A 20,991-nucleotide genomic window follows, 5' to 3' on the forward strand; every position below is an offset into this window, starting at 1 on the left:
CTCTACACAGTTAATGTTCTCTCTCCCCCCCCCCCCCCCCCCCCCCCCCCGCTCCATGATCAGTCAGTGCGTATCTATGTTGGGAATTTCCCCCATGGTCTTCTTTACAAATTCCATGTTGTCCCAGTTGGGGTGTGTACACGTTGACCAGGACTACCGGTGCCCCGTCTAAGACACCATTGACCAAGATACCCCTTTGTCCGTAACCGCCCTCGTCATCGTAAACACCGTCCTCTTACTTATCAGTATGGTTAACCCCCTAGCTCTTGTCCCATAGCAGGAATGGTAGGTTTGTCCCACCCAGCCTTTCCTTACCGCTGTCGGTCCATCTCCCTCAGGTGTGTCTTGGAGAAAGTCTATGTCAGCTTTCATACCTTTCAGGTGGGGGAAGACTCTGTATCATTTCACTGGGCCATTAAGTCCCCTAACGTTCCAGGGGGGGAGTTTTTTGTCCCTCCCTCCTGTGGAATCAACCATACTCACCTTGTGGATGTGCCCCTACATTTCTGGGTTTCCCTTTGTTAGGGGGCCGTCCAAAATGGCCCCGGTCACCGTTCTCACCATGAGGCCGGGCCCTGCGCTCTGGGGTTTCCCTTTGTCCCCGGGCCACCTGACATGGCCGCCAGCGATGTGTAAACCATGTGGGTGAGCCCTTGCACGGGTTTCCTTTTGTTTAGGGACCCTGCAAAGTGGCTGCTTACGGTGCCATCTTGTGCCACGTTCCGAGATTAACCTGCTGAAGCCAACCTAGACCCACCCCACCTTGTTGTTTTGTTCCCCCCATGGTTTTTTCCCCTACCCTCTCTCGCTGCCCCCTCCAACCTCGCCCATATCCCTTCTGTTTTGTTAACCCTCTGCCTTCCCCCCCGAGAGCTGTGTCTCTCCCCCCCCCCCCCCCCCCACCCTTGCCGCCGCTGTGACCAACCCCCAACTTAAAGTGCTGCCTCAATTGCCTCCAAATCTTCGGTGTTGCCGCCAACACCAGACCCAGAGTACGTGCCCGCCCGGGAGCGGTGCCGTCACCCGCGCCCTTTACCCGTACACAGTCCTTCCTCCGTCCTGACCCACCTTTACCACGTTCGCTGCCCAGCAATAGATAGTAAATTCAGGGGGCCCAGCCCTCCGCATGCCTCCCTCTCTGCAGGACTACCTTCCTGACCCTGGCTACCTCCAGCCTCCCCCCTTCCCCCAGATAAACAAGGTGACCAACTTATCCACTTCCTTGTAGAATGCCTTTGGTAGAAAGACAGACAGGCACTGGAATGAAAACAAAAATCGCGGCAACACATTCAATTTAATCGCCTGCACCTGACCCGCCAGTGACTCAGGGAGGTTGTACCAACTTGCCAAGCCCGCTTTCACCCTCCCCACCACTAACTAGTAAAATTGTACCTTCGGAGCTCCCCCAATCCCATGCCATCCACACCCGAAGTACCTGAAGTGGGTTGCTGCCCTGCGAAATGGCACCTCCCCACTCCCTCCCCCACTCCTGGCCGGGATATCACAAAATATTCACACTTCTCCAAGTTCAATTTATATCCTGAAAAAGACCCAAATCTTCCAAGAAGTCACATTATATTCCCCACCAACGTACTCAGCTCTGAGACATGTAGCAATAAATTGTCCGCGTATAAAGATACCTTATGTTCTATTCTGCCCCCCGCACTATTCCCATCCACAATCCCAAACTCCTTAAAGCGATGGCCAACGCCACTATTGCTAATGCAAAGAGCAGAAGGGACATAGGACACCCCTGCTGGTACCCTGTGGCAGAGCAAAGTACCCAGAGCTCCTGTTATTTGTGCGTAAACCCAGCCATCGGTTCCCTATATAGTAGCTGTACCCATTGTGTAAATCTTGGGCCGATCCCGAACCTCTCTAGGACTGCCATCAGGTACCCCCACACTACCCAATCGAACACCTCGTCTGCATTTACTGCCACCCCACCTCCGTCTCCTTTCCTTCAGCCGGCGTATGATTACGTTTAATTATCTCCTGATATTCAAAAATAGCTGCCTTCCATTCATGAGCGCCTCCACCCTAGCTACCAGCACCTTTGCCAGTATTTTGGCGTCAGCATTCAGTAGCGATATAGGCTTATAGGACCCAAACTCCGCCGGGTCCTTGTATTTCTTCAACAGCAGGGAGATCGAAGCCTGTCCCAATGTTTGTGGTAGCACTCCCTTCCCTATCACCTCCTCAAACATCCCCACCATCAGCAGTGCCAATTTGTCTTTAAACTTCTTGTAATACTCCACTGGGAACCCACCTGGCCCTGCTGCCTTCCCCGACTGCATCCTCCTAATTGTCTCCTTTACCTCTTGTTCCCCACCGAGCCCTCCAATCTGGCCCTATCTTCCTCCTCCAGCCTTGTCTACTGCAACCCGTCCAGGAGCTCCCTCATTCCATGGGCGGGATTCTCCCAGCCCTGCGCTGGGCTGGAGAATTCCCACAACCACGCCACGCTGCCCCGGCGCTGGCACGCAAATCGGTGCGGGCCGCTTACTGATTCTCCAGCCTGGATGGGCCGAGCGGCCGCTCTAAAAAGGCAGAGTCCCGCCGGCTCCGTCCACACCTGGTCGCAGCCGGCAGGAACTCTGCGCGCAGGGTCAGGGTGCTGCCTGTTTGGGGGGGGGGGGGGGGGTATCCGATGGGGCCTAGTCCGCGATCGGGGCCCACCGATTGGCCCCTCGCTCCCTGGGCCTATTTTCTTATGCGCCGGCCCCTGAACCCGCGCCATGTTGCGTCGGGGCCAGCGCTTTGAGGGCCACCACACATGGGCGGGTTGCGCCGCCGCCACTGCGCATGCGCGGATCCCGCGGCACACATTTAACGCCGGGATGGGAGGCTAGAGCGGCATGAACTGCTCCAGTACCGTGCTGGCCCCCTGTAGAGGCCAGAATCGGTACTCCCAGCGGCCCATTCACGCGTCGTGAAACGCAACGGCGTTTCCGACGGCATGGACACTCTGCCGCCGAATGGGAGAATCCCGCCCCATGTTCCTCCCCTGGTAGCTCCGATCTTTACAACTTTCATAGAACTCCTCAAGCACCTTATTAATCTGGTTCGGAGCCACTATCTCCCTCGCCGCTGCCTCCCTCCGAAGTTGGCCTTCTCCCTGTGTTCATAAATCGCTCCCCTCGCACACATCAGTTGGCATACCGCCTTCCCCGTAGACAACAGGTCAAAACTAGCCTGGAGCTCCCTTCTTCTGTCCAAAAGAGCTGTATCTGCATCCCCTGCATACCTCTTGTCCACCTCCAACATCTCCTCTATCAGTCTTTAACGCTCTTCCCTCTCCTCTTTATCCACCTTGGCCTTAAATTATATCGCCTTCCATACCTACACCTGCGATACTTCCCCCGTACAGTTAAAACTCAAGTATTGCTCAATCACCTCCCGATCTTCTCACAAAATCTTTGGTCCCCCAGGACCCCACATCCATTCTCCACCCCGGTCTCTGCGCTACCCCCCTCTCCAGGACCATGGCCACCCAATGCGGCGTATGATCTGAGATCGCTATCGCAGAATACTCCTAATCCCTGCCAGCAATGCTGTCCCTACTGTGGAAAGACTTGAGGCTGAAGGCCCAGTCCTGCAATTTCAGCGATCTTAAATCATCAATGATACCTGACCAAATTGTATTTGGCATATCAATGATGAGCTCCGTAATGGTTGTTACGAGAGGAAGACCTTAAGTTGGAAAATGCATTAAAGATTTGTCATGTGTGAGTTGCCTGCACAGCAAATCAGCACACTCACTCTGAAGCATTCTGGTGCAACATAGAAGAGGACACCAGCGCCATCAGCACTTTTTTTAGTAAAATAATTTTAATTCAAATTTTCAAATTTTCACAAAATATCAATAACTAAATACAAAAAGAAAAGAGGAAACAACCCCCCCCCCCCCGCTATATATAACAAATAAATTACACCCGTCATCAACAATGAACAAATATACACGCCCCTTCAACACAAAACAAAAAAAAACGAACCCCCCCCCCCCAGTCTTGTTGCTGCTGGCCTTTTTCTACCGTTCTGTCAGGAAATCTAGGAATGGTTGCCACCTCCTGAAGAACCCCTGCACCGATCCCCTTAGGGCAAATTTCACCCTCTCCAATTTAATAAACCCCACCATATCATTGATCCAGGCCTCCACGCCCGGAGGCCACGCATCCTTCCACTGAAGCAGAATTCTCCGCCGGGCTACTAGGGACGCAAAGGCCAGAATGCTGGCCTCTTTCGCCTCCTGCGCTCCGGCTCCTCTGCAACCCTAAATATGCGAGCCCCCAGCCCGGTTTGACCCTGGATCCTACCACCCTCGACACGGTCCTTGCCGCGCCCTTCCAAAATTCCCCCAATGCTGGGCATGCCCAGAACATATGGGCTCCCTGAACACCTAACACACCTGTCCTCACTCCAAAAACCGGCTCATCCTTGTCCCGGTCATGTGCGCCCTATGCAACACCTTAATTTGTATGAGGCTGAGCCTCGTGCAAGAAGAGGAGTTCACCCTCCCTAGGGCGTCCGCCTACGTCCCCTCCTCGATCTCCTCCCCCAGCTCCTCCTCCACTTGCCCTTCAGCTCCTCCACTGAGGCCTCGTCCTCCTGCTGCATCACTTGGTACGTTGCCGAAATCCTCCCCTCTCCAACCCACACCCCCGAGAGCACCCTGTCCTGGACCCCACGTGGCGGCAACAGTGGGAAGTCTGCCACCTGCCGCCTGACAAACTCCCTTACCTGCATATACCTAAAGGTGTTCCCCGGGGGGAGACCCGAACTTCTCCTCCAGCTCACCCAGACTCGCGAACTTCCCACCCACAAATAGGTCCCCCAACCTCCTAACACCTGCCCTGTGCCAACTCAGGAACCCGCCGTCCATTCTCCCCGGGACATACCGGTGGTTCCCCCGTATCGGGGATCCCATCGAGGCCCCACCTCTCCCCTGTGCCGTCTCCATTGCCACCAAATTTGATGGGTAGCCGCCACCAACGGGCTCGTGGTATACCTCGTTGGAGGGAGCGGCAGCGGCGCCGTCACCAGCGTCTCCAGTCTCGTTCCCACACAGGACGCCATGTCCATCCTCTTCCACGCTGTCCCTTCCCCCTCCATCACCACTTGCGCACCATCGCTGCGTTGGCAGCCCAATAATACCCACAGAGGTTGGGCAGCGCCAGCCCCCCCCCCCCCCCCCAGAAACACCCTTCTCACCCTGGGGTCCCCTGCGCCCACAAAACCCCGTCTGAAGGCGGCCTTCGGGATAAGGATGGGGAGGCACTGGAACAGGAACAGAAATCTTGGGAGCACCGTCATCTTGACGGACTGCACCCTACCCGCCAGGGACAGCGGCAGCATGTCCCACCTCTTAAACTCCTCCTCCATTTGCTCACCAGCCTCTTGAGGTTAAGCTTATGCAAGGCCCCCCAACTCCTGGCCACCTGGACCCCCAAGTGAAGCCCCTCTCCGCCTTTTTAGTGGGAACTCACCAATCCCCCCTCCTGGTCCCCTGGGTGAACGATGAACAGCTCGCTCTTCTCCATGTTGAGCTTGTACCCTGAGAAATCCCCAAACTCCCTGAGAATCCTCATACCTTCGGCATCCCCCCCACTGGGTCCGCCACATACAACAACAAGTCGTCCGTATAGAGTGACACTCGGTTCCTCCCTACCTCGCACCAGTCCCTTCCTCGACTCTCAACGCCATGGCCAGTGGTTCAATTGCCAGCGCAAAAAGCAGGGGGGAAAGGGACACCCCTGCCTCGTCCCTCGGTATAACCAAAAATACTCCGACCTCCTATTCTGGCCACACTCGCCACCGGGGCCTCATATAACAGCCTCAACCCACCTGACAAACCCCTCCCCAAACCCGAACCTTTCCAGCACCTCCCACAAGTACCCCCACTCAACCCTATCAAAGGCCTTCTCCGTGTCCATCGCCACCACTATCTCCGCCTACCTTCTACCGCGGCATCATTATAACATTCAAGAGCCTCCATATGTTAGTATTCAACTGCCTCCCCTTCATAAACCCCGTTTGATCCTCGTGAATAACCTGCGGCACACAGTCCTCTATCCTCGTGGCTAAAATCTTCGCCAGCAACTTGGCGTCTACATTTGAAAGTGAGATCGGCCTGTATGACCCACAGTGCAGGGGATCCTTGTCCCACTTAAGGATCAAGGAAATCAGCGCCCGGGACATCGTCGGAGGCAGAGCCCCCTCTTCCCTTGCCTCGTTGAAGATCCTAACCAACAGGGGGCCCAACAGGTCTGCATACATCTTATAAATTCGACCGGGACCCATCCGGCCCTGGCGCCTTCCCCGGCTGCATGCTCCTATCCCTTTGACCAACTCCTCCAGCCCAACCGGCGCCCCCAGTCCCTCCACCTGTCCTCCTCCACCCTCGGGAATCTCAGTGGTTCAGAAAGCACCCCATCCCCCCTCCTCCAGTGGGGGTTTGGACCGATACAGTTCCTCGTAGAAGTCCCAGAAGACCCCATTGATGCCTACCCCACTTCGCACCATTCCATTCCCCTATCCTTAACTCCACCGATCTCCTAGCCGCATCTCGTTTCCGAAGCTGGTGCGCCAACATCTGGCTCGCCTTTTCCCCATATTCATACACCGCCCCCTGTGCCTTCCTCCACTGAACTTCCGCCTTCCTGGTGGTAACAGGTCGAATTCGGCCTGGAGACTATGCCGCTCCCTGAGCAATCCCTCCTCCGGAGCCTCCGCGTATCTCCTGTCCACCCTCACCATCTCCCTCACCAACCTCTCCCTCTCTCTCTGCTCTCTCCTCTCCCTGTGGGCCCGAATGGAGATCTCTCCTCCCCCCAGCTCGAGGTGCACCCAATGCGGGGCATGATCAGAAATGGCTATCGCCGAAGTACTCAGTATCCTCTCGCAATCAGCGCCCCTACACATAACAAAAAATATTAATCCGGGAATAGGCCTTATGCACATGGGAGAAGAATGAAAATTCCCTAGCCTAGGTCTCGCAAACCTCCATGGGTCAACCCCTCCCATCTGGTCTATAAACCACCTCAGCACCTTAGCCGCCGCTGGCCTCCTAACCGTCCTGGATCTGGATCGATCCAGTGCCGGATCCAGCACCGTGTTGAAATCCCTCCCCCCCCCATTATCAGGCCCTCCGTCTCCAAGTCTGGAATCCGGCCCAACATGCGCCGTATGAAACCCGCATCGTCCCAATCGGGGCGTATACATGACAGCACCACCTGCTCCCCAACAGCTTGCCACTCACCATCACATACCTCCCGCCGCTGTCTGCCACAACGTTCGACGCCTCGAACGACACCCTCTTCCCACCAGGATCGCCACCCCCCCAATTTTTTGCATCCAGCCCGAATGGAACACCTGGCCTACCCCATCCCTCCGCAATCTAACCTGATCTGCCACCTCAGGTGTGTCTCCTGAAGCATGGCCACATCCGCCTTCAGCCCCCTTCAGGTGCGCAGGACACGTGGGCCTGTTTGACCAGCCCATCAGCCCCCTACCCTTCCAGGTTATCAGCCGGATCAGGGGCTACCTACCCCCGTCACCCCGCCGATTAGCCATTACCCTTCCTCAGCCCGCCACGTGCCCGAGGCCCCCCGCTCGGCCCGTTCCCCACAGCGGCAGACCCCCATCCCGACCCCCTCTACCTGCCTCCAGCTCCCTAACCCCCCCCCCCCCCCCCCCCCCCCCCCCCCCCCCCCCCCCCCCCCCCCCCCCCCCCCCCCCCCCACCCCCCCACCCCCCCCCCCCCCCCCCCCCCCCCCCCCCCCCCCCCCCCCCCCCCCCCCCCCCCCCCCCCCCCCCCCCCCCCCCCCCCCCCCCCCCCCCCCCCCCCCCCCCCCCCCCCCCCCCCCCCCCCCCCCCCCCCCCCCCCCCCCCCCCCCCCCCCCCCCCCCCCCCCCCCCCACCCCCCCCCCCCCCCCCCCCCCCCCCCCCCCCCCCCCCCCCCCCCCTCCCCCCCCCCCCCCCCCCCCCCCCCCCCCCCCCCCCCCCCCCCCCCCCCCCCCCCCCCCCCCCCCCCCCCCCCCCCCCCCCCCCCCCCCCCCCCCCCCCCCCCACCCCCCCCCCCCCCCCCCCCCCCCCCCCCCCCCCCCCCCCCGCTAGGACCCCCCCCCCCCCCCCCCGGCTGCATTGCTTCCTCCATTGCACTCCTGTAAGTCAGCTGACTCCTGCTGACCGTGACCACTCCGGCCACTCCTTCGACCCCTCCCAGCGTGGGGCTTCTCCTCCCCCCCTCATTGCCCACCCGCAGGTTCTCCACCTCCCCCTACCGCTCTCAGCGCGGGAAAAAGCCCGCGCTTCCCAGCTCCGGCCCTGCCCCCCTTCAGCCTCAGTGCGGGGAAGAAGCCCGTCCTTTCCACCTGCCCGACCCCGCTTCCTCTGACGCAGCTCCCTTTACCGGCCCGATCCCATCGCGGGGTCCCAACCCCCCTTCCCTCCTTCAGCCCCCCACACAGTAGGTGTGCCCCCCTCCTTGAGCCCATCCGACAGACCCAAGCAAAAACAGTGCCCCACCCACCCTAAAAGCAACAAAGAACCAACAATAAACAAAGAACCCCCCCCCCCATAAAATGTAAACCCGCGTACCCAACCCTCAGTTTGAGTCCAATTTTTCGGCCTGTACGAAGGCCCACGCCTCCTCCGGGGACTCGAAGTAAGTGTCGGTCCTTGTAGATGACCCAAAGACGCGCCGGCTGCAGCATGCCGAACTTCACTCCCTTCCTGTGTAGCACCGCTTTCGTCCGGTTGTACCCGGCCCTCTTCTTTGCCACCTCCGCACTCCAGTCCTGGTAGATCCGTGCCTCCGCGTTCTCCCACCTGCTGCTCCGCTCCGCTCCTTGGCCCACCTGAGCACACACTCCCGGTCAGCAAACCGGTGGAACCGCACCAGCACCGCCCATGGCGGCTCATTCGGCTTGGGCCTTCTCGCCAATACTCTGTGGGCCCCCTCCAGCTCCAGGGGCCCCTGGAAGGACCCAGCTCCCATCAGTGAATTTAGCATGTGACCATGTAGACCCCCACGTCTGATCCCTCCAGCCCCTCCGGAAGGCCCAGGATCCGCAGATCTTTCCACCTCGAACGGTTCTCCATCTCCTCGAACCATTTTTTATGGAACGCCTCGTGCGTCTCCACCTTCACCGCGAGGCCTAAGATCTCGCCCTCGTTTTCGGAGACTTTTTTTCGGATCTCTCGTTTAGCCACCCCCGGGCCAACTGGGTCTCCAGCCATCATCGGCCTCCAGCAGCTCCGCTTTAAGCTCCCTGAAGCAGCGCTGAAGAGCCTCCTGCTGCTCCTGCGCCCACTGCATCCATGCCGCCTGGTCTCCGCCCGCCGCCTGGTCTCCGCCCGCCGCCATCTTGTGCTTCTTCCCTCAAACCTGCTTTGGCTTTGCTGTCACTTTTTTACTCGCCCCACTCCTGGTCCAGGCCATACACCGCTGGGGAAATGTTGCTGACTCCTTCCCACGTCGGGAAACGTCGAAAAAGTACCGCTGGGGGCCCTAAAAAGAGCCCAAAAGTCCGTTCCTAGCGGGAGCTTCCGAACGTGCGACTTAGCTTCGCATAGCCGCAACCGGACGTCTCCACCAGGGCCATCTGTGACGCAGTGATCTCAGTGCGGGCGGACATCTTAAGTGGCCAACAGGAGCCGTCAACTTGTGCCAGAAATGTGGCAATCGACATGGCCCACGGAAATATCTGGCCTTTGGAAAAGTCTGTCCAGGTGTGGCCGAGTTGGTCATTTTGCAAAAAAGTATTTTTTGCATCCTACAATGGACCAAATAAGATCAGTAAATGCGATTGATGAGATCCCTCTGGACAATCAGTTCTTCATCGATCTCATTGCAACCAAGGACCAGAAGAGTCCGACCCAGAAAAATGAAGATATAATCTCAAAAAATAACGACTTTCGTCGGAACAACATCGGATGCCATCAAAACCAGATGGGAAACAATGAAGTTCTTGAGCGACACATTATTACGCTGTGACCTTGACATTGGAACGAGGGCCAACCTCATCAGTCGATCTGCTTTTCACAAGCTGAACATGCAGATGAATGTCGTTGAATGACCAGGGCTGCCGATATGCTCCGGTACGAAAAAGATGACGACGTTCAGTGAATGCGAGCTTGATTATCATTTTATACTGTGCACATGAAAATCAAATCTATCATAGGAGAGGATGCTTGAGAATCCCTGAACCTAGTTGAGCGGCTGTACGTTCCAGAAGATGGGTGGCCAGCTAAACTCTCCATTCCCAGCGAGATATGATAATGGAGTCATTCAATGAGAATTCAGCAGAAGTCCTGTCTGAGGACGGCAAATCAGATGAAGAGATGGAAGAGACAGGGAGCATTCCACACTTCTGGTTAACAGTCTTCAAGAAGGTGTATGTACTCAGTGGCCTCATACGGGAGCATGATGAGCCCATATTAAAACATCTACGGGTAGTGAATGTTAAATGTTCAGAGCGTGAGGAGCTTCACTCTGGAGTTTAAGTTTGAGCCTAATGATTACTTTACAAATGAGGTGATTATGAAAGTAGACTGGCTGGAATCGCGGCCTGACAAGCTTTAATCTTCATTCTTTGACAAAGTGGAAATCATGGGGTGCACAGGCTGCCAGATTGTCTGGAAGAAAGAAAAAAATGTCACGTTGAAAACAATTAAAACCAAGCCGAAGCACGAGGATCGGAGCACTCACAAAACTACTGAATGACTCATTCCTTAATTCTTCAGCCTTCCTGAAGTACCACGGCATGGAATGTTAAGTAAAAGTTCTGCAGCAAAACTCGATCCTGTCTTTGAAATGGTTGCCTCCTGCGCAAACACATAATTCCGCGTGTAATGTATTTTACAGGAGAAGTCTTTGCAGAAGTCTTCGATGATGCATACTACGAAGATATATATGACGAGTGTGAAGGTGACGCAGAAAGTAAAAATGTGGAAAGTGAGCCAAATGAAGACGATTATGAAATGTTCATAAACCTATTTCATGGGAGCAATAGTGAGCTTGATGAAGGGGCCCGGGGAGCTCTGCTCCGGTGGTTTGGTGGGAATGACAAGGGGGTCACAAGAGACACACAGACTGTGCAGAATACCGAGACATGCGAGAGTTCTGAGATTGCACATTCCAAAATGAAAAGTGAGATCGCAGTGGCCGACACATTGGAGGATCAGGTCTCGGATCAGCTTGTGACAGAAGACAATGTTCCAATCTTAGAAAAGCTAGCTCCAGAGGCACATGGCCAGTTATCCCAGGCCTCTGAAATAGTTCCAGTAGTCGGCTCCATCATGCTTGAAGCTACTCTGCTGGGAGATCACTTAGAGGAGCTGATGACCATATCGCTATGTAGTTCGAAAGATCACACATCCACACTACTGCAAGACCAGGATGACCCATTGTCTGGATTGTCCGGGCCAGAGAAAGTTTGTGTTGTCATCTCCAGTGACGACGAGCCATCAATAGATGTTCCAACAAGCAAAGAAGGGACAGTACCTGATGTTATAGATGTGACTTCCATGTGGACAAAAAGGAGCGAGGCTCTGCAACCTCGAATTGAGGGTGCAGAATTGGGCGTGGTTACACAATTCCTTAGAAGCGCGCTGGTGCCAGAGATCCCAATGGAGGATCCGCACACTTCTTTTTTTTTGTAAATAATTTTTATTGGAATTTTTGAAAAATAAATATCAACAGAACAATAATAACAATAACAATAATAAACACCCCCCGGCACCTGTAACAAGCATATAACAAACCCCCCCACCCCTCCAAACCCAATAAACAACAAAATAAATGAACAATAAAGCAAATTAACTTAAACACTATCCCCCTATCGCCTCCTGCACTCCCGGCTCCACCCCAACCCCAAATAATCCGCACACTTCTATGTACAAGGTGCAGACCAGCACTAAGACAAGTGTTGGCAAGCACAAACGCAATCTGTTTTAATTATATGGCTAGAACATCCCTGCTCTTCACTTCGTTGTCTTGGAATATTCCAATATTCAAGATGGCTAAAGGGATCTTGGTTTAAGGGGCGGGATTCTCCATTTGGCGGCAGAGTGTCCACGCCGTCGGAAATGCCATCGCGTTTCATGACGGCCGTGAACGGGCCGCTGGGAGTACCAATTCTGGCCCCCTACAGGGGGGCCAGCACAGCGGTGGAGCGGTTTCACACCGCTCCAGCTCCCATTACGGCGCAAACTGTGCCGCCGCGGGATACCGCGCATGCGGCGGCGTTAACGAGGACATGCGCAAGTGGCGGCGGCGCCATCCCGCGCATGGCGGTGGCCTCCCTCAACGCGCAGGCCCCGACGCAACATGGCGCGGGAGTTCAGGGGCCGATGCGTAAGAAAATAAGCCCCCCCCCCGGCCCTGCGCGCAGAGTTCCCAACGGCCTGCGAGCAGGTGTGGACGGCGCCGGTGGGACTCTGTCTATTTAGAATGGTTGCTTGGCCCATCCGGGCTGGAGTATCGGCGGGTAGGCCGCGTAGAGCGGCTCGCGCCCGACGCCGCGCCAAATGTTGCCGCCGCCAATTGCGCCAATTCTCCGCGGAGTGGTGAATTGTTGTGTCGGCATCGGGGCAGCGTGGTGCGGTTGCGGGGATTCTCCAGCCTGGCGTGGGGCTGGGAGAATCCTGCCCAAACTCTATACAAATGACAGCACCCAATGGTGCAGCTTTCCCAATTGGCCCAATTGACCAAAAGGTCAGCCTAGGTTATGTGTCTATGAAGTGGTACCAGAATCTACAACCTGTTCAAATAGGATTCCCTTATCTCTCTGAGCCCCGCCCAGCCCCTCAAAGATGGTTCTGTCCAGACGTGTCTAGACTTGAACTCATCATTGCTATCTGGACTTCTGATTACCCATTCCCGTTCACACAAATAACAGGCCCATGCTATGAATATGCAACTAACCTCCAATTCACGAACATAAGAGACCATCAGTCTAATGGGCTGATGGCTGGTCAGACTGGAGTGTTCCAGAGGCCAATGATACTTGAGTAAATCCCTCCGGCTGAACTGGGGTATCCTGTTTTATCCTATTAGTGCGTTTAAGTCTGAATGGAACAATGTCCACACCCCTGTCAGCATCAACGGAGCCGAGGTGGAGATGGTGAGCAGTTTCAAATTCCTAGGGGTGCACATCACCAAAAATCTATCCTGGTCCACTCACGTCGACGCTATCACAAAGAAAGCACAACAGCGACTATACTTCCTCAGGAAACTAAGTAAATTTGGCATGTCCACATTAACCCTTACCAACTTTTACAGATGCACTATAGAAAGCATCCTATCGGGCTGCATCACAGCCTGGTATGGCAACTGCTCGGCCCAGGATCGCAAGGAACTTCAGAGAGTCGTGAATACCGCCCAGTCCATCACACGAACCTGCCTCCCATCCATTGATTCCATCTACACCTCCTGCTGCCGGGGGAAAGCGGGCAGCATAGTCAAGGATCCCTCCCACCCGGCTTACTCACTTTTCCAACTTCTTCCATCGGGCAGGAGATTCAGAAGTCTGAGAACATGCACGAACAGACTCAAAAACAGCTTCTTCCCCACTGTCACCAGACTCCTAAATGACCCTCTTGTTGACTGACCTCATTAACACTACACCCTGTATGTTTCAACCGATGCCAATGCTTATGTAGTTACATTGTATATACAGTATTGTGTTGCCCTATATGTATTCGCATGTATTTTCTTGAATTGTTTAATTCCCTTTTCTCCCATGTACTGAATGATCTGTTGAGCTGCTTGCAGAAAAATACTTTTCACTGTACCTCGGTACACGTGACAATAAACAAATAAACAAATAAACAAATGTAACTCAGGCCAGGTATGGCGTATATCTCTGACTCAGTTCGAGCAGTTTTGCCCTCAGGCTGTTCACCCCGAAATTGCCCACTACATCTTCGATCCAACTTCCTAACATCTCCCAGTCATCACAGTATATGTTACACTCTGGATCAAGGTACACTAACAAGGAATTTCCGTTTTCTCTCAAAGAATATAAATGTTTTTTTCAATTTATACCATATCCATGAAGTGTCCTTACTCAGCAATATGCTAAGTGGCTTTGGTATTTTTAATATTCAGGTGCGAGTGCCAATTGGAATTTTTATTGAAGTTTCTTAGTCATGTCTAGGAAATATTAAGCTTCACAGATAATTATGTGCTTTCTTTGTGGCAATATTCAACTTTTATGGATCTGTCTGATGCCTTGTAATTGAGGAAGTTCCAAGGATCTGAAATGGATTTAGAAGAATTTACATTTATTGTTTAAAGTAATCCTTAATGAGGGAGAAATTTAATTACTCACTAAAGATCTGGCAAGAATTGAATTCGCCCTCCACCCAGGTCTCTCAGAAAAAGAGATGTATATCCCCCCCCCCCCCCCCCCCCCGCCCCGGGAGAGATCCTGCAAACGGTCTATTTGAATTACCTTCTACTTCTTGAGGTATTTTCATATTCAGTCCACTCTGTCACTCATTAGGTAGTCATCAATGCTTTGCCAAATGAGGGCACAAGCTAAACTATTCTTGACTGAGCACTTGTTCTGCCTTTTCCCGGTGAACAATGGTGAAGAAAAGTGATTCAAGAGCATTTGATCCCTGAGTTTTATAGCTAGGCCTAATTTCCATGAACTGTCACAAAGCATGCCAAAGTATTTTGGAAATCTTTTTTGAATGAAGGGGGATAATAAGGCTGTGATTCTGTTCCTTTTGCTACTTCCCGTACCAGCCTCCCCGAACAGGCGCCGGAATGTGGCGACTAGGGGCTTTGCACAGTAACTTCATTTGAAGCCTACTTGTGACAATAAGTGATTATTATTATTATTACTTTGAAGATACACTGATTATTGCTGTGAGTATCTTGTTTTGTCTCTTTGGAACAGGTAATTCACCTCTTGCTTGATTAAGGACGCTTGATTTATCTCATCTTCTCTCCTACTCTTTTCACCCTTGACGCTGTCCTGTCTGTCCCTGGATATGACTCTCCATCTAACTTTCTCACCATAAAAGTTTATAGATGAAACCGGTAAGTTATTTGCACACCTGACACTGGTGACGTTGTGTGTTGTTGATGGTGGAGATGGTAGAAGTGCCTTGGCTCCTGTCACATAAGTAATGATAAAATAGCATGTGAAAAAGTGAGAAGTATGTCAAAAGGTCGTTTTGAGCCTAAGTTGCTGAAATCACTTTCGACTAAAAATTGGATTGCAGCATTAATCAGTACTGAGATTGCGATTTGTGACTCGCCCACACACCAGTTCCGATGGAGGTGGGGATCACACAAATTTGAACTTGCCACCTCACTCACTTGATTGTAGCACAGGGCTGAGCATCTGCCACCACCACTGGTTGCTTCTGAGCTCAGCAGGGAGTTGAATAGCATTCACTGATAACACATGTTGGAGCCAAAGCTGTTCTTAAAGGTAGTCTGTTCGTCTTAATGGAGACTGCATTGAATGATAGAAGCTGCTGCTGAATACAAGCAAATTACTGCGGATGTTGGAATCTGAAACTAAATAGGAAATGCTGGAAAATCTCAGCAGGTCTGGCAGCATCTGTAGGGAGAGAAAGAGCTAACGTTTCGAGTCCAGATGACCCTTTGTCAAAGCTCTGACAAAGGCTTTGACCAAGGGTCATCTGGACTTGAAACGTTAGCACTTTTCTCTCCCTACAGATGCAACCAGACCTGCTGAGATTTTCCAGCATTTTCTCTTTGGTTTCTGCTGCTGAAATACTATTGCTACAATCTCAAGCAAGGAAAAATGGAACATCAAGGCTGAGAGAGTTATGGATGCGACGCCAGGTTAGCACTGGGACTGTGGCGCTAAGGACCTGGGTCCGAGTCCTGGCCCTGGGTCACTGTCCTTGTGGAGTTTCCACATTCGTCCCGTGTCTGCGTGGGGTTTCACCCCCACAACCCAAAAGATGTGCAGGTTAGGTGGATTGGCCACACTAAATTGCCCCTTAATTAGAAAAAAAAATAATTGGGCACTTAAATTAAAAAAAAAAAATTGGATGCAATGACAGAGGCCCTAATGGAAGACGTTGACAGGAGGAGAGACGCCATGGTTCCATAGGGGTTGGATGAGTGGGCCCTCAGAAGTGATATGGAGGAGGCCCCCATGGAGGTCACTTCCCAGCCCCTGGCCCTGAGGACCTGGCAGCAGTGCCTCAGGAGCTTTGTTAAGTTGGTGTCTCCATCTTTTTCTGACATGCTACTCAGCACAACTCCAACCTCTCGTGCTACTCAATGCATTGCACCCCCATCATTCAGCTATCAGAGCCTCTGACAATCAGGACTCGCGCGTAACATCCAGATACTCCACCTCTCCCTCTCACACCTATGAATGCTGCCAACTTCACACCTGTCTCTTGCTGTCTCCCTATACTTTCAGTTATTCAGCTATAGCAGCCACATCACCCAAACGCAGTGCAATGCAATTATTTGCATTTCTTCCCTCAGTCATGCAGGACGAGGTGTCACAGGGGGTGGCAGTGGCGTAGTGGTATTATCACTGGACTGGTAATCCAGAGAGCCAGAGGTCATGCTCTGGGGACCCGGGCTCGAATACCGCCATAGTAGATGGTGAAATTTGAATTCAAAAAAATATGGTTAAAAGTCTAATAGGTGACCATGAAACCATGGTCGGTAACATAAAAACCCATCTGGTTTCACTCATGCCCTTGAGGGAGGGAAATCTGTTGTCCTTACCTCGTCTGGCATACATGTGACTCCAGATCCACACAATGTGGTTGACTCTTAAGTGCCTCAGGAATGGGCAATAATGCTGACCCAGCCAGCGACACCCTCATCCCATAACAAATAATAAAAAATAGAAAGGAGCAGAGCAAGGTGCTGATGGGGAAAAAATGCATCTCCTGAGTCATATGGAACAGAAGTTCTCTGCATTGTGGGGGCTCTCTGTGTCATAGGGCTGGCTAAAATGGAGCCTATAGTACCTGGCATTCATAATCATAGAATCCCTACAGTGCAGAAGAAGGCCATTCAGCCCATCAAGTATGCATTGATCTTCCGAAAGATCACCGTATCCAGGCCCATTCCTTGCCCTATCCCCGCAACCTTTCGGTAACTAAGGGGCAATTTAGCATGGCCGATCCGCCTAACCTGCACATCTTTGACTGTTAGAGGAAACTGGAGCACCCGGAGGAAACTCACTCAGACACGAGGAGAATGTGAAAACTCTACACAGTCACTCAAGGTTGGAATTGAATCCAGACCCTTGGCACTGAGGCAGCAGTGCTAACCGCTGTGCCATGTGTCCCTACCTTTTGTCACTTCTTGACTCTGAATCCATCTACATCCTGGTACGAGGCATGAACAGGTTGCAGGTGGTGTCACCACCTATCTTTCCTCATACCAAAGTACCCTTCTGATATTCTGTTTCAAGCAACAGAAAATGACTGCCTGCCCAGCCACATCAGCTCCAAGAGCAGCAGAACAGCACTGATGGGGAAGCCCCATCACTTGATCTGACACTCTAGCAGCCGCAATCTTAGATATTGGCACATCACTAACTTGAATGCTGGTATGTAGCTGGGAATGGTATCAGCATGCGAGGGTGGGTGGGCTGCAGCCAGGCCAGTGGTTTAGGATAGTTTGTGTGCCACGATGGGGGAGGGGCAAGTTCACAGATGAGTTCAGCTCCAAGGGACTCAGATGATAACCTTGATAGGGCAGTCTACAGGAGAAAGCTGGTACTGGGTGCATTGGCTAACCTTCCAGACAGCGTTTGTTACTGTCGGGAAGCACTGAGAAGTCTGCCTCCTCTCCCTCCCTGTGAGGATGCAGCAGCATTCCCTTCGAAACCCAAGAACTCCCCACCTTTACCTCCAAACACACTCCAGAATATTTCACTTTGCAATAGCAAAGGTTCTTCAAAATCACCATGGTTGCAAGTGGGGTGCCTGACCAGAATGCAAGGCCCACATTTCAGCTTTATACCTAATCTTTTGTGAGTGGTGTACAAATTTATTGAGTAGACCTATTTGGAAAATAGCTGTTACATGAGCCGGTAGGGCTGAGCGATGTCAACAGTTCAATTAAGCACTGACCTCAGCCAAGTGGCTGGTGACAGTGCTCCCTCTAATTTTCTTTGGAGTGGCAGGCAATTTATTTAAATATGTGGCCCCTGTAAACTACTTGCACAGCCACACACACAATGTAATTCAAAGGGGCCAATGTACGGGGAATGAAACTCTTTTTTCTCTCCCGACTGGAATTCTCTCCCGATTGGAATTGTCCGATGGATGCAAAGAAGAAATTAGTTTTAAATGGTCAATCTCTTTTGGAAAGACTGTAAGAAAATGGAAACGATCTTACTTGTACTGTGTTTATCGTACTGTTTTGTATCTTGTGCAGCTTATGGTGGGAGTTGGGTTTCTGTCAGTTAGCTATTTGGGTTCCTGCAACTTATTTTGCCTCGGGGAAGGTTCAAGTCCCACTGTTAATTTGAGTGCGTGCAGTAGTCAGAGTGCTGCATTGCCTTCGGATGAGACATGGTTTCATCCAGCTATTTCGATGGATATAATATAAAAGATCCCAGGGCACTGGTCAAAGAAGAACAGGGAGCTGTCCTGGTGTCCAGTCCGAGCTGGCTGGGCCCTAAAGGACATAGCTGCTGGACTGGGGACTGCAGCAGGTGGTGAGGGAACCAGCAAGACGGAAAACATACATGCCCTCATCTTCACCAAGCTGCCTGCCTGCAGATGCATCTGTCCATGACAGTATCGGTAGAAGTGACCACTGTACAGTCCTTGTGGAGACAAAGTCCCATCTTCATATTGAGGAGATCCTCCATCATGTTGTGTGACACTAATTCCGAGATAAATGGGATAGACTTTGAACAGATTTAGCAACTCAAGACTGGGCATCCATGGGGTGCTGTGGGCCATCAGCAGCAGCAGAATTGTATTCAACCACAATCTGCAACCTCATGGTCCAGCATATCTCTCACTCTACCATTACCACCAAATCAGAGGATCAACCCTGGTTCAATGAACAGTGCAGGAATAGCAGCAAGCATACCGAAAAATGAGGTGTCAACCTGGTGACGCTACGCTACAGGATTACTTGTGTGCCAAACAGCGTAAACAGCAAGTAATAGACAGAGCTAAGTGATTCCACAACAAACGCATCGGATCTAAGCTCTGTAGTCCTGCCACATCCAGCTGTGAATGGTGGTGGACAATTAAATAACTCACTGGAGGAGGAGACTCCACAAATATCCCCATCCTCAATGATGGAGGAGCCCAGCACATATGTGCAAAAGACAAGGCTGAGGCATTCGCAACAATATTCAGCCAGAAGTGCCGAGTGGATGATCCATCTCTGTCTCCTCCAGCGGTCCCCCGCATCACAGATGTCAGTCTTCAGCCAATACTATTCACTCCACGCGATATCAAGAAACGGTTGAAGGCACTGGATATAACAAACTCTATTGGGCCTGACAATATCCCAGCAATAGTACTGAAGACGTCTGCTCCAGAGCTTGCCACACCCCTAGCCAAGCTGTTCCAGTACAGCTACAACACTGGCATCTACCCGGCAATGTAGAAAGTTGCTCAGGTGTGTCTTGTACACAGGAAGAAGGTCAAATCCAACCCAACCAATTATTGTTCTATCAATCTATTTCCATGTGCCGAGTGTGGTGAACTCAGCCCAATACATCACACAAGCCTGCCGTCCATCCCATTGATCCTGTTCTACTCCTCCCGCTGCCTCAGGAAGGCAGACAGCATTGTCAGACCCCTCACATCCAGGCTTTGCCATCTTCCAGAACCTTCCATTAGGCAGAAGATACAGAGATTCTGAAGAAGCCGCACATCCAGACATAGAATAGCTTCTTCCCCACAGCAACTAGACTCTCCCTCGGACTGATCTGATCCCTGCAAGACACTATTCACGACCCCTGTGCTGCTCTTGCTCATGTATTTGCTTTGGCCCTTGCTCCGCTCTGGAACAAATCACTATTTGTTGATGTACTTTGTTGATTATTCTTTTGGTCTACTGTGCACATATTGTGTACGTTCCCTTGGCCGCAGAAAAAACCTTTCAATGTACATGTGACAATAAATCAATCAATCAATCAATCACCCGCAAAGTGATGGAAGGAGTTATCAACAGTGTTATCAAGGTGAACTTACTTAGCAATAACCTGCTCACGGATGCTCAATGGGGGTTCCTCCAGGGTCACACAGCTCCTGACCTCATTACAGTTTTGGTTCAAACACGGACAAAAGAGCTGAATGCCAGACGTGAGGTGAGAGTGACTACCCTGGACATCAAGGCAGTATTTGACCGAGTATGGTATCAAGGAGCCCTAGCTAAACTGGAGTCAATGGGAATCGGAGAAAACTCTCCGCTGGTTGGCGTCATACCTGGCGCAAAGGAAGATGGTCGTGGTGATTGGAGGTCAGTCATCACAGCTCCAGGACATCACTGCAGGAGCTCCTCAGGGTAGTTTCCTAGGCCCAACCATTTTCAGCTGCTTCATCAATGAACTCTCATCATAAGGTCAGAAGTGGGAAAGTTTGCGGATGACTGCACAATGTTCAGCGTCATTCGCGACACCTCAGATAATGAAGCAGTCCATGTCGAAATGCAGCAAGACCTGGACAATATCCAGGCTTGGGCTGACAGGTGGCAAGTTATATTTGCGCCAGACAAGTACCAGGCAATGACCATCTCCTACAAGTGAGGATCTAACCACTGCCCCATGACATTCGAAGGCATTACCATCGCTGAATCCCCCACCGTCAAAATCCTGGGGGTTACCATTGATCAGAATCTGAACTCGACTAGCCATATCAATACAGTACTGTGGCTACCAGGGCAGGTTAAAGGCTAGGAATCCTATGGCTAGTACTCCACCTCGTGACCCCCAAAGCCTTTCCACCATCTACAAGGTATAAGTCAGGAGTGTAATGGGATATCTCCTCTTG

At 52.4% G+C, this 20,991-nt stretch overlaps 1 protein-coding gene across 3 annotated transcripts in view; it reads left to right on the top strand.

Annotated features, from left to right (window-relative positions):
• Positions 1–20,991, top strand: part of LOC119963228 (solute carrier family 2, facilitated glucose transporter member 11-like) — a 157,428-nt gene that overhangs the window by 15,241 nt on the left and 121,196 nt on the right. Inside the window, exon 2 of one of the 3 annotated variants that reach the window (XM_038792030.1) lies at positions 14,913–15,055. The exons of 1 other annotated variant lie outside the window; for it this stretch is intronic. In XM_038792030.1, coding sequence (XP_038647958.1) covers positions 15,047–15,055 — 9 coding nt within the window. In that variant the 5' untranslated portion in view covers positions 14,913–15,046. The remainder of the gene's footprint in view (positions 1–14,912; positions 15,056–20,991) is intronic. One more of the 3 variants, XM_038792038.1, reaches the window with a different exon arrangement.

Source organism: Scyliorhinus canicula, chromosome 1 (genome assembly GCF_902713615.1).
Source record: "Scyliorhinus canicula chromosome 1, sScyCan1.1, whole genome shotgun sequence".
NCBI lineage: Eukaryota > Metazoa > Chordata > Chondrichthyes > Carcharhiniformes > Scyliorhinidae > Scyliorhinus > Scyliorhinus canicula.